At 41.5% G+C, this 14,533-nt stretch overlaps 1 protein-coding gene across 8 annotated transcripts in view; it reads left to right on the top strand.

The window, feature by feature from the left end:
- Nucleotides 1-14,533, top strand: part of AMOT (angiomotin) — a 60,043-nt gene that overhangs the window by 28,705 nt on the left and 16,805 nt on the right. For all 8 annotated transcript variants that reach the window (XR_005056903.2, XM_037001893.2, XM_017660858.3 and 5 more), the window contains 3 exons: nucleotides 1,054-1,199; nucleotides 13,039-13,188; nucleotides 13,991-14,181. Coding sequence is in view for 7 of the 8 variants with exons in the window: in XM_037001893.2 (XP_036857788.2) it covers nucleotides 1,054-1,199; nucleotides 13,039-13,188; nucleotides 13,991-14,181 (487 nt within the window). In the remaining variant the exon portion in view is untranslated. The remainder of the gene's footprint in view (nucleotides 1-1,053; nucleotides 1,200-13,038; nucleotides 13,189-13,990; nucleotides 14,182-14,533) is intronic.

Here is a 14,533-nt window from a genome sequence, read left to right as displayed (position 1 = left end):
GACCGCTGCTGTGCCCTGAACTAGTGACTCTGGTTGTGGACTTAGAGGGTGTGGGGGAGGGCAGGGCTATGTCTTCCTCATAATAGTGTTTCTTTTGTCTGGAAATACTTCTAGGACGCTGACAATGAATTAAAATGAATTAATCCTCGTCATTATCAGTCCCTAATGGACTCCACCCAGCTAGACAATGCCTTGTTCTTTCCAATTACCACAATAAAACCAGCAATAAAAGCTACGCAGTGGACTGAGTCCATAGGAAGAATGAGTATGGGGGGAACAGATGAACTCCCCTCACTTCTGCAGATGTCTGCGGTTGGTGCTCCCTGCCCCCACCTCCCTCAGAGGGGCTCCCAGTTGGAGGAGTGCTTGGTGGGGGCTTGTCAGGCCCCATTTTTGCTGAGCCTCTACATGACCCTTTCAAGTCATTCCATGCAGCTTCCAGTCAGCTTTTACAAGTTTGTTTGATCTTCACTTACCATATTCCCCTCCCTTCCTGGCTTGCTCTCTTGTGCTCTGGCTTCAGAACTGGGGCTTTTTTCTTCCTCGTTTCCCTGAGCCTCCTGTTCCTTTGTCAGAATGTCTTAAAGAAGAGAATATAGTTTTTCTGGCATCATCAGGGCCTAGTGTAAGTGGTCGTGAAGGTGCTCCTGGGGTCTCACGGTGATCCTGGAACCTAGTTCACCAGTGGAGAGGGTGGCAGCCTCCCAGGACAGAACAAAACAAAATGTGTGGCTTCTTGCCCTGGACCTGCTTGTTCACACTCCTCTCTGTGTGGATGTGTGTATGTATTCTTTTTTGTAGTCCTTTTCGTAGCACTTCTTACATCTACTTTCTTATTACTTCTGCACAACAACCATTGCTCAGTGACTTTTCTGAGTTTACAGAGCAAGATAGTAGTCACACTAGTGGTAGAATCCAGACTTGGGGTACCCTGGTTCTTTCAGCTGTGTGGAGCACTGGAATGGCTAGTAATGGATTTGATGGTCAGTTTTGCTCAGGTAAGGGTTTGAGCCAGCTCCAGCATGGCAGTAATTATATTTCATGTCCTGATAGATAAGGAAAGCCAGCGGGAGAAGGAGAAGCTGGAAGCGGAGCTGGCCACTACCCGTTCTACCAATGAGGACCAAAGGCGACACATCGAAATCCGAGACCAGGCCCTGAGCAATGCCCAGGCCAAGGTGGTAAAGCTGGAGGAAGAGGTACGTGTAGTTCCCTCAGGTAGCATATGAGCCTGAGGGTGGAAGAGCTGGAAAATCAAGGGCACAGGGGCTCCCTGTTTTGGTGAACTGGCAGCTGTACAATCCCCCAAGAGGAAGGTACCATCTGCTACTTCTAGTTGTAGCTGTGCTCATGTGAGTGGACTTTGTGTCTTTTATCTTCTCTGCAAGTTCCTTTCTTTTGCTCCTGAATAGACAATCACTAAGGTCAAGGAGCAATTTCCATTTTCTCATTCATACAGTAAGCTAACCACTGCCACCCCTCACCAAGTTCTTACTATTTATCTAGCCCTGCCTTAAGCCTGTTACAGATGTGTAAATATTTTAACTCATGCCCTTACAAAGCCTTTAAACTTTTATTTTGGAAAGGGTAGAAAATGATTTCAGATATTGTGAAGTACTCCAAGGACCTTGAAATCAGAAGGTTCCTTGTCTTCCCATGCTCAGTGGGAAGTTGGTCCCCTCAGGTGAAAAAATGAATCCTGATGGCCATGTGTCTTTCCCTTTAATTTATTTTTGAGATTAGTATTGGAATAGGAACAATCTTGGGGGTCTGAGAAAGGATGGGACCCGCAGCAATTAAAAGTTTATGGCAGGCCAAGAGCTGCGCCCTGCCCCTTACTGGTTAGATTCTGGAACATAGGTCTGTGGTGTGGCGAGGTGGTCAGCTATTTGTGTTCAAGGATAGGGCCTTCCCTTGACAAATGCAGGGACCCCCAAACTCCTAAGCATATGATTAGTATGTATCTGCTTAGCCTTGATATAGATATTACTCGATTGCAACATTAAACTGTGTTCATGTGAAATAGAGAGAACTTTGCTGCTGGCCTGGCACTAGTCTTGGATGTCACTTGTCCTTGTAGGAATATTCTTACTTTTAACTCCTAGATGGTTTGCACTTCAGGGAATGGGTATGTTCCAGCAAGAATTGATGCTAAAGTATACTTTGGTAAAGACTGACTTCTCTGTTCTAAAATTTGAACCGTTTTAAGAGAAAAAAACAGACTCCACTATAACAAGTGGGAGGCTTTATAAACTTGAAACCAAAAAAAGAAAACCTATTTAGTTGACCAAGCCCTCAGCTTTCTGGCTATTGTGTGTGAGGTAGCTCTCCAACTTTCATTCATTGACTGCCTTCTGTCCCCCAGTAAGAATGGTCCTAGTTCCTAGAGGTCTCCTGAATTATAGCTATACTTTGATTTCTTCTCTGGGGTATTAAAATGCTTATTGGAGCTGGGTTGTGGGTTCATACTCTTCCAGTAGGTAATGCCATCTGATGTCTTTGAACTGAATTGCTTAATTGCTAAACTTCAGGTTGTATAAAATCAGGCTAATGTCCTGCTTCATCAGCTGTCTGAATCAGAAATACTGCTAAGTTGCTTTATTGAAAATGAGGAATACTTACATATGCCTGGTGTGCAGGTCTAAGGAGCTTAGCACACCCTTTAAACTTTTGCTACACCTCCTATATTCCCTTCCTTCTCCTTTTGGTGAGGAAATCACAGAGCAAATTACAGGACGAGGATAATACTGTATTCTTTTAGAGAAGGAAAAGCTAAGAGACCTGCCAAGAAAAAGGAGCTCGCTGGTGATCACATGGCAAGGCTTGGGTAGAGCCAGGAATAAAACTGGGATCTCATGACTCTTCATTCCCTGGACCCTGCTGCCTATCTCCCTGTCTGAATCATCTTTTGGTTCCACTCCCAAAAAGAAAATGTGGGCGCTAGCTCAGATTTAGTAACCTATGCCTCTTTTAATTTAAAAAGAAATTGCTTTGCCCATTGGGCCTTTCTTTTTAAACAAACTATAAGAAGCTTGTCCAGATTGCTTTGGTATTGGAGTATCTATCGACCCCCGCTGCCCCTCCAAAAAGGGTGCCCATGCAGTTGGAGACAGACAAAGACTCTTCAGCCGTCTTGGGTCACGTGTCTGAGAGCCTAGGGTTAACTGGTTGTTAATCATGAAAATGATACACATGTATGGAGAGGAGGTTAATCTGTAGTACCCACTGGGCAGTTGCCCGAAATATATCTCTGCCTTCTGCCTCCCAGTAAGAATGGTTGGTAAAGACTGACTTCTCTGTTCTAAAATTTGAACCATTTTAAGAGAAAAAAACAGACTGCTACACTTTTCTGGGTATTTGTTCCAGAGATTTTTAGTTGTTTTCCAGGGCACTATCCCAGAATACATAGATTTACAGTTTAAAGAAGATGTTTTAAATGTTGGGCTAGGATCGAATGATGGCATCTAGTGGCCAGATATCTCAAATGAACTCATCAATTACTGTTAATTTTTTAGTCCTCATCCAACATATACTTTTGCAGGGAGTCGAGTTGTTGGGTAACTGAGTTGCTGTTGCTAAAGGAGGTAGAGCATTTGATGGGGGCAGCAGGCTGGGAGCTTTCTCCTTGGCAGAATCACAGAGGCAGAGGCTGAGTCATGTGTTCCAGACTCAAGCCATCTCAACTCTAGCACATATGGAGGCTTGAAACCATGTCTCAGGGCAAATCCATTGATTCTTATTTTCCTTTTTGTTATAGCAGCCTATCAGAGCAGGCTTTGCTCCTGAGTGGTGTGTGACTGGTCTCCTCTGTAATATTCAGAGGAAAACATTCCTTTTCCTTATCCTCAAATATAGTAATTGATAATTGAATTTTTGCTTTTCTGCTATGACTCAACTCCATTAGGCCCGTTCTTCCCAGGGTAAAATTTTTAGGTATGGAATATTAGGGATGTATTTTTAGTGCATAGGTAGCTCTGGAACTAATCTGATAAAGGGGGGGGACTCGAATAGAAAATGTGTCCCTCTCTGTTGGAGATGGCTCAAGTAATGTTATGTTTGAAGGCAGAGGAATATGTCAGCTGTCTGCTTCTATCTCATTTAAACAGATAATTTAGCTTTGTTTTACAAATGGTACCGTGAATTTCCCTTAGAAGTTCTTCTAGGGAAAACCTCTCTAGTCTACTTAGCAAATGACAATTAGGGAAACTTTCCCAAATTAAGCCTTTTGTCTTGGAAGTATTTTCTTAGTCTACTAAGTACAAGGTCACTCAGGTGACTATTTTGCATTGCATCAAAATGGTCAGGTTGATAACATGTATCTAATCATTACATTGTATACCTGAAACTAATACAATGTTATAGGTCAGTTATATCTCAATTAAAAAAAAGGGTCAGGGAAAGATTATGATGACTTTAATGGTCTGAAGACCTATGCCTGCATTTATAGCCTTGTCTCTTAAAAAGTCCTCATTTATATGCTTTTCCTTTCCATCATTCTAATCCCATTAAGTCTCTTGCCCATACTACTCTATAATCACTTGGCTCTGAGCTCTACATAAAAAATGATGCCTCAGGTGTACAGAGAACTTGTTCCTGCAATCAAAATTTTGTTCCTCTTCCAAGTTCAACACAGATTCTCTCATGGACCCTGCTCTGCTGACATCGAGGAAAGTGTCTTTATGGGAAGGGGCTAGCACTGTAACCAAAGAGCAGACCTGTTTTTTTAGTGAGTCACTATGATCCAGGTCTTGCCACCAGTCTGCAGCTTATGCAGCAGGCAGCCAGCCGAGATAAATGGCACCTTTCCATCTTGTCCTTATCTTTCAGGACACGTAGGTCCTATTGAAGTGGAGGCTTATTAAACTCCAAGTCAAAAGAACTCTGTGTCCCACAGCAATCATGGTATTCTCCCATTCAGAGGGACCTCCCCCTGCCCCCCAACTAATTTGACCTCACTGGAGAGTTTCGACAGATGCCTGGCATATCCTCTCACAAGGCTCAAGGCTTCCCAGGCTTCTGGCTGGCTGCTGTCTTATGATGATCCAGAGCCGAGCCACTGCTTCGGCAATTGTTTTGGAGATGGTGGGAAAAAGGCCTTGGGCAGATCAAAGAGGGAAGATGCTGCGGGTGGGCTGCTGACTGAGCAGAGTGCACAGGAAGGGACAGAGCAGAATGTGGGAGGGCTGGCATAAAGAAGCAGTGAGCCTTGTTCTTTGGCTTTAGGCTAGAATGACAGCTAGAGATTCAGGAAAAAGGAGCACAAGTGTTAACCTTTTCTGAACTGCCATGCTGTGATGATTTAGACACTGCAGTGATAACTTTTGGTGACAGTGCATTTTCAAGTCCTTTTGCCACTCCACTCACAATTCTCCAAAACTAAATTTATCTTGTTGCTCTCCATTTCCCCATTATTCTTCCTGGCTGCTATTTTCTCTTATTTCTAGATCCTTTGCCACTTAACTTTACTTGTCTTTTTGGTTTTAGAGATACACAATTTTCTGCTATCTTACCTATGCATATACCATAACTGGTTTGCTCCTCTCCCAGTATTAGAGGAAGACATCGGAGGCATAGACATGTATATGTCTAATCCAAAATTATCTTCAAACAGTAGGATTTTGTTGGTGTAGGTAAAACTCACACAGTGGTTATGATGGATTATAAATGTGTTTGAAAGATCTGAGGGTATGAATTATGTGTGCATTTAGAGTGTTGGTAGGAATTCAGATAGCATAGACACCTACACAGGAATCTTCCAGAGTGTTCTGCTGATAAATTGTTCACTTAGTTGAAGGGCATTTCATCTAAGGATGACATTTCCCATATTTATTGCAGTGTGTTATCTTTGAAGCAGGTGTCCCTCCACCTAATATGTTGGGAAATTATGTTCTCATACCAAGAAGAGATGGCGACCTCTCGGAGCTTGATTTCCCAAGTTATTCCTATGATTTTTGCTTTTAAAATTACCAAATTGAAAGCCTTGTATATTTGCCTTTAGTCTCCTTAACAGAATGAACTCCTTTCCCTTGGTAGCAAGTTTCTAGAGATGGCTTTCTGCTCTTCAATTCTTTTAATATCCACCAGTGAACCACAGCCTTATGGCAATGGATAGAGGCAACTTGCTAATACCCGGGTAGTGTTACCAAACTGCTCCAGAGGAACTCTTCCTTGGAGCCAGGGGCTCCTAGGTAAGGCTAAATCAAATCAAACGGAAATCACCAAAGGCTCACAGAGCAACACATCACTAGTTGTGTGAAGGAGAGCAGCAAAGAAAGTACACTTTAGTTGTGACACAGCGAGTGTTTGGAGTTGTGGGCAATAGAAGGGAAAATGAAAATCAGATCTAATGAAGGATGTCCTCTGTGGCACTGGACCTAGTTCTGTATTATTGGTGTCATTGTTCTTTAGCCAGTGGAGTGTGAGCATATGTTGGTGTTCATCCAGCTAGTAATGATAGTTTGCCCCTTCTACTTATCCATCTGTATATCATTTATTCTATATTAAGACTTTACTTTCTTTAGAGCAAGTTTAAGTTTAAAATTGAGGAGGAATACAGAGATTTTTCCATAAACCTACTGTCCTCGCACATACACAGCCTTCCCCACTATGAACTTCCCCCTCCAGAGTGGTGCATTTGTCACAATCGATGAAGCTACATTGACACATGAGTCACCCAAAGTCCATAGTTTACATTAGGGCTCACTCTTGGGGTTGTACATGTTATGGCTTTAGATAAATGCATAATAGAATCTTTCCATCATTATGATATCATGCTGAGTATTTTCACTGCCCTAAAAATCCTCTGTGCTCTGCCTATTCAATCCCTACACCCCACCATGTATGTTTAAAAATTTTGAAAATATTTCTGAATATATTACTTTGTCCCCACTATGAGCCTTGCAAGTTTTATTTTCTTTTGACAAATTAGGACATCAAAGTACACACAGATTATACAGCTAGTAATAAATCCTGGAGAAAATCCAGAACTCTCAATTCCAGAATACCTCACCCTCTGTTTTGTCCACCACTGAATAAAGGGAGAAGGTTAATGATTTAAATTACTTCCTTGGAAGTGTCTGAGACAAATGGATAGTTTTAGGGGCCCTAGAAGTAAGTTTGTATATAGCCATCCTTTAAAAAGTAAACTTGAAAGACATCCACAGTTGTTGGAAGGAGGGAAGGGTTGCTATCACCTGGTATTCATTTGCGGGGATCAGATTTTCCTGACTCAGAAGGGGGTTAAGAGATCTGCCAGATGCTTGGGAATGGGTTCAAATTATTTCAGAAGTGCAATGGGAAAATGTGACGGATTGCACTCAAGAGTACTTGCCCTATTCTTCAAAAGGTAGCCTTCAGGCTGTGCTACTTCCCATTTCATGATTCCCCTCTAAAAAATTTATCTCTTCATAGGGATGATTTGAAACTCTGATCTCGACTTGCCTAGCAAAGTAAATACATTTATGAATGTGTTTTTTTGTATATTTGCAATGTTATAACTAAGCTCAGTTTTGTTCTTACATTGACAGTTACTTAATATGAACTGGTCACCAAGAGTATAGTGAGCAGTAAGCTAGAATGAGAACCTAAGAGAAACGCAAAGGAACAGAGAAGGGCCCTGCCCTCAAGTGGCTTATGGGATTCTGCTTTCTAGTGTGGCTGGGACTTTCTCTTGCTTCCCATTGCATCACTACTGCTCTCAGATGTAGAATAGGGCCTGGCACATAAGCTTTCAGTAAGTATCTGTTGAATGAATGAGTGAATGAGTGTGAGTGAATAAATCCACACATTAATAAAACTCTTGTCAAATGACTGCTAATAGAGTATATATTTCGAGAGGCTCTTGGGAAAAGCAGCAGTCAGGGTCAGGGAAGATTACCCAAGGAAAATCTCCTGGAGAGTTTAGTGATATGGTAAGGAGGGATGAAGAAATGACCAGGTGAATACAAAAGTTGATCATTTGTACGGTAGTCCTGGTAGAATGTTAAGGCAGTAGGAGCCTAGAACATTGATAAAGACATTTTAAGAGCCATATCTAGGCTGGACAGGGAACAGTGTGACAGTAAACTGGGGGTGAATTGAAAAGCATCAGGTGGTTTGAGATATGGATGAGAGGAGCTCTGGTCTAAAGTGAGGGAGGATATAAAAAGGTGTCTTGAATATAGTCGGTACCCAGTCAATACTAGTTGATTGGATATGCTAGTAGTAGATTGCTTTTGTTCTTAAATAAGGCAGTACCATAATGTACTACTTGAGGAAGTCTGTTTTGCAGCTGTATGTAAGATAGTCTGTGTGTGTATGTTCATCTTTGTGCTCATGTGTGCTTGTGTATAGATGGGAGAGGGCAACTGAAAGAATGGAGATCTGTTAGGCTATTATTGTAATTTAGTTGTGAAATAAGGTCTGAAAGTATGTAGGCCATGAAAATGCAGCTGACCTTTGAACAGCCTGGGGAATTAGGGACATTGACCCCCCATGCAGTTGAAAACCTACATATATAACTTTTGACTCCCCTAAAACTTAACTGCTAATAGCCTACCTGTGGACCAGAAGCCTTACTGTAAACATGAACAGAGTTAACACGTATTTTGTATGTTATATATATTATATACTGTATTCTTACAATAAAGTAAGCTGGAGAAAAGAAAATGTTTTTTTCAAATTGTACAAATCCCCAAAAAGTTTTCCAATACATTTATTGAGAAAAATCCATGTTTAAGTGGACCCACGCAGTTCAGCCCATGTTGTTCAAGGGGCAACTGTTTAAGGATATGAGAGCTCCAAAGGCAGTGAGAGGTGAAATACTATGGGATCCCCAGGGACTTTAAGTTATTTAGCCATGCCAAAGTGTCAAGTATGAAAAGATGATGGGGCAAAATAAGACAGGAAGCTCATTTCCTAGGAAAGATGGACAACACACAGCTATATATATATATATATATATTCAAACTATATATGTATATATGTATTGAAAAGAGTAGTAATTACTTTTTTTTGAAATTAAGTTTTATGTAGAACCCAAATATATAAAACACATCAAAGAGGAGCCATTTGGTACAACTCACCCACCAGGGTTCTCTGAAGTGTTCCACCAAACACTAGGACTCTGGTACACAGTTTGAAAATCACTCCAGGGGCTGGCACCTTATCTATAAAGGACCACAAAGTAAATATTTTAAGTTTTGTGCACCACACAGTTTCTTTTGCAGCTGTTCAACTCTGCTGTAAAAGCAGAAAGGCAGCCATAGCCAATACATATATGAATGGGCATGGCTGGACTTGGCCCACTGCAGAGCATTTTGGTTTGCTAACTTCTTAAACCCCCTTCATTTTTTACAAATGGGGACCCTGAGGTTAAGAAAATTACTATTAAGAGCATAGTTAGGACTAGAACCCACATCTCCTGATGGCTACCTTGTTCTTTTACCTTTAATTTTGCTGTCAAATAGCAATTTCTGATAATGTATCTATGTGTGTGTGTGTGTGTGTGTAGTTGGGGAAGGAGCTCTGCCTCAGGGTCTTTAGTTAAACAGTACCTTTGAGCATAGGTAGAGTATTTATTCCTCAAAAAGTGGAAGTGCCGCCCCCGCCATAATGTCATTTTGTGAGAATATGGTGGCCTTGTAACTACTAAGTGCTTGCTTCTAAAATGTATCTCCAATGAATGGCTTTGCCCTGTAAAGGTATCTAGAGCTCCACTACATGAAGCGTTTGAAGTCTAGTGTTACGTGTCTTCCTGGGGGAAAATGGCTGTGTTTTGAATGTCTTATTAGACATTGATGTGATTATTACAGTTACTGAGATAATGAGAACCATGTCAAGGCTATCTGGAATAAATGTTCAAAGTTGAGGGAACTAGAGCATGTGTGACTTGGCTTTAACTTTTTCTTTAAAAAAGAAACACAACTCTGAATACTTTTTGTACCAGATGCTCTAGTGAACACTTCATGTGTTACCTCATTTGATCCTTATAGAGGTATACCACATTATCATCATCTCTCCATGTTACTGATAAATGAGTAAGTGGAAGCTAGGGAGAGATTAAGTAGCTTGCCTAAGGTTGCATATCCAGTAAGTAGGAGAGTCAAGATTTGGACTTGGGCGGTCCGAAACCAGAGCTCAGAGACCACATCCATTTTACTGTACGGCTTCTGTTTGCCTAAGAAGGAACCACTGACATTTCTGATGACACTGGAAGGTGAAGTTGGGGATCTAGGATGTCCTAATTACTGACCTAACATTTGAGGAGCTTAGCCCAAGAGATAAGTTTATAGAGGAGAGACAGAAAAGAAAAGGGGATTTATCATGGTGAATATAAAAGGGAAGCATATAATATCTAGGATAGTAGAAGAGTTAATAGATCATACAGACCTTTGTTCCTTTCCTCATATAGATGAGATCTAGAAAACAGAATGTATGTAACTTAGAAGATAGCTGACTCTGTTGATTGCATCTATAGGGTCTTACAATGGTAGCATCTAAGAGTTGTCCTTTTCTATACTAATTTTTCTAGGGATTAAGCATTTACTAGGTGATTGTGGTGTTTATGAGTGAGCTGCACTCTTCCTTCTTTTATAGGATATAGGAGAATTATGCCAGCAACAGCTGTCCTGGTACCTTGTGGAAAATCATCCCAATGGCAAGCATAATGGGATTCTTCTTGGCCTGCTTTGTGGAACTTGTCTGACCTACACGCCTAACTTCAACCAGCTCAGAAAACTCCCTGGACCTTTATTGCTTTTCCCTTCCAGAGGGTTGGCTCAGGGACCTCTATTGCTGGGGACACTTTTGCTAAGATAATGAGGTTTTCTTTCTCAAGAAAGGCAGGGCATAGAGAAGTTCACCTCACCCTGGGCTGCTTATTTTTCAGTTCTCTGAGCTTACATTGCACTACTTCACCATCAAGGCAAGAACTGCATGCTATCTAACTTTAATTGCCTTTAAGTATAACTGCTGTAAGCTTCAGTAATTATACTTAACATGCTCTGCATCAACATTGCACTGCTCCCCCTAGGGTTTTCAGAGCAATTTGCAAATAAATGCATTCAACTTTAAATAGCTCATGAGGATTATAGAACCCAAAAGGTGAGGGATAGAGGATATTCCCTGCTCTCCAGTTATTCAAAGCTCAGCAAATAGGAAGGCAGAGACATCCATGACCTAAAGGTCTTGATTGCTCTAGTCCGTCTGTGTTGTTACAAATAGTCACATATCCCAGGAAAGAAAAGTTTACACTTATTGAGAGAAACAGAAAGATGATTATTGTTTGTTTTATTTCCTAGGAATATGTCTAATGGATAAACACATCTAGACTTATAGATTGCCTCAACTGGTTTAAAGGCTAGATTGAACGAGGCCTTGGAATGAAAGGAAATGTCAAGAAAGTATAGAAAACATTTTTAAAGTTTTCTTTTCCCAGTCACCCAGGCAAAGCATACCACAGGTCTGGTAGGAGAATATGTCTCCTTCCACTTAGATAAAATTTAGCTATTCTAACTTGGGGAGAGGGCAGTTATGAGACAGGGAGAGTTTCTTGATCAACACATGCCCCTGCTGTCTGACTGTACATTCTGGATAGCAGTGATTTGAACTCATTACCATTAAGGAGTTACCTGGTTTCTGCTTTGGGCATATCAGGTTGGTCCTGATGGCTTGGCCCGAGCTAAATGGGCCTGGGAAATGCTTATAGGGTGGGTAACCTCTTACATTGCAACTATCTACCTGGGTAGCTCAAGGACTTGGAAATTTGTTGAAAAGTTAAAGTTGAACTGAATTCTTGAATTTCCTTTGGACCAGTTTTGAGTAGTATTTTGATTTAGCTCTTAATAATGTGAAAGTGTCAGTAACCTCAGCTTCCATGAAAATGACAATGACACATGTGACCAGCTTGGAAGAATTTCTGCTGGAAAGAGTCCATGAGTTGATTTTATTATCAGGAGAGGCACTATATTATGAAAAGCATAATATGCTGATTTACTAACAAGTTGGAAAGGCTGCACTTTCCCCTGTCTTCATAGGTTTTGAGATGTGTATGCCTTCTTTAAAGAGCACTGAGATCCTTATCATGCCTTCATCCCATTGGAGCCAGGATTTGGCTTATAAGTTACAAGGGTACGAAGAATTCAACTGCTTCATCTCAACCTGCTCTACCTTTGATTTTGGTTATGGTTCATAGGCTTACAAAGAGGAAAAAATTGTGCTTGACTCATTTAGTCTTGAATTTGATTCATTAGTTTGAGTCTTCATATATCTTTACAGCTCCCAGAATAAAAGGTGAGAGATTACAGTCCCATGTTGTCAACTCAGGCTCATGAATGGGGCAGAAATCACAAACTACCTGTATTCTTTTAATAAAGAGCTAGTGAGACAGAGCTGGTCAATGAGATTAAATGCTCTTGAACCATTGCATGGCAACTTCACTTTTGAGGGGCAGAAGCTTTCCAGGAGAGCAGTGATGGTTATATCAGGTAATCACTAGGACTGCAGACTTCAAAAAGATAATTCTGACTTCCTTGGACCTTCAGCAGTTGACCATCCTTTTCTTTCACTCGGAGAGGAGATGGCTATATAAAGGGGGTGGGCTTCCTTTCCATACCAAGTTCAACTTTTCTCCCTGGGGAGCCCCCTTTTTTATTCATTTAGCATTTCTCTAATGTAATGACCAGAATAAGATAATACCTTCATCCAGAATATTCCAGTTTAGAGTGAAGAAGTACAGAGGTGAGGACCTTTCCATAAGTGAGAATCTTAAAAGCTTGCCATCTAAGACATTTATCAATGGGAACAGACTTGGGGAAGATATACAGATGGGGAAAGAGGAAGAGATTAACAAGGAGCTTCTAATTCCTATTCCTTGTCACTTTCTCTGTATGCTAAATACAAGGCAGCCTGCTCCTCATCATGAAGGACCTTCTTGCCATTCATTCTTTTTGGAGCTGCACAGGAAGATACCTAAACACAAGGCTGGATTTGGGGGCTCTGTAACTGATCCTGTGGTTTTTCTTTCCTTCCGTTTTGCAACTCTCCCAATGGGATTTTCAGCTGAAAAAGAAGCAGGTGTATGTAGATAAGGTAGAGAAGATGCAGCAAGCCCTTGTGCAGCTCCAGGCAGCATGTGAAAAACGTGAGCAGCTAGAGCACCGTCTCCGGACACGACTGGAGAGAGAACTGGAATCCCTCAGAATTCAGCAGGTATGGAGAACTTAAAGAAAATGACATTATTCCTGATTGCTCATTTTTCCACTGGTGTCTGATATGAAGACCAAAACCACACTGTTGCTCATTTATAGGTTTTTGCCCCACCTGATCTGTAGCACCCCCAGAATGCCTCCCAACTGTAAAGACAAAGTTAGCTTCTTTAGCTTCCTATCCCAGCAAAGTCCTTAATAACTATTATTTTTACCTTTTTTTCATATGAACCCCAGAAACAGTAGAGCCTATAAGAAGTGAAGATACCATACAAATAGAAGTATTTGAAAAGATGGATTTGAAGTTTAAAACATCTAGATAGTTTGCTTCTATCAGATGACAGTCTATTTGAATTGGAAATGGTCTTCAGAATCATTTGTTCATGCTCCTCATGTTTGGATGAGAGCAACTCAAGACCCAGAAAAGGTTACATGACTTGCTTAGCATCACACAACAAGCTAGGAGCAAGGTAGGGACCAAATCCTAGATTTTTAATGTCCATCTCTATTGTGTACCACACTGGCAGGCAGAGATAATGGTTTTTAAAACCCGGTCCACTTTCTGAGCAGTATGACAATTGGAAATGCCAAGCTCCTTTCCCAGTCGAGAGGGTCTCATAAAGTCCAAGATATAAAGTCCTGTGGCCTTAGGAGGAAATCTGAATTCTCCTTGCTTCTGAAGCAGAATCCAAACTGAAATGGCTTGGGCAGTAATCCTTTCCAAGAATAGGGCCTCTTCCATTGGGACGCAGCCACTTCATTCCTTCCCTCACTAATCTGAGGGATGTTGGCATCTCCCCCCACAGCGCCAGGGCAGCTCTCAGCCCACCAATGTCTCAGAATACAATGCCGCTGCCCTGATGGAGCTCCTTCGTGAGAAGGAGGAGAGGATACTGGCCCTGGAAGCTGATATGACTAAATGGGAGCAGAAATATTTGGAGGAGAACGTGATGAGACATTTTGCTCTGGATGCTGCAGCAACCGTAGCTGCTCAGAGGTCAGTAACTGGCTGTTAGAGTCACTGCTTGAAGGGCATGGGTCATGGAAGAACAGAAAGGTGACCAGTTAAGATTTTCCAGGTTTCATTTTTTTCGTTAACATTTGCCCCCCTGCCCACCACCATACCCCCAGTTTCTGCTTAAATGTGTTTTCTTTTATCTGGTTATGCAGAGACTGAATGACCGTGTGGGCAGAGAGTCAGGGATTTGAAAATTAAAGCTCCTTATGAACTTATGGGAGTCATAGGTCAGCTTTCCTTTGGAGCGAGAACAATTGCAGATGGCTGAACTGAACATTTGCACACCTCCTTCACCAGAGCTGCCAGAACCACATATTCTTTCAGCCACATG

This window comes from Manis javanica, chromosome X (genome assembly GCF_040802235.1).
Source record: "Manis javanica isolate MJ-LG chromosome X, MJ_LKY, whole genome shotgun sequence".
Taxonomy (NCBI): domain Eukaryota; kingdom Metazoa; phylum Chordata; class Mammalia; order Pholidota; family Manidae; genus Manis; species Manis javanica.
This window is presented reverse-complemented; position numbering and strand designations above follow the sequence as displayed.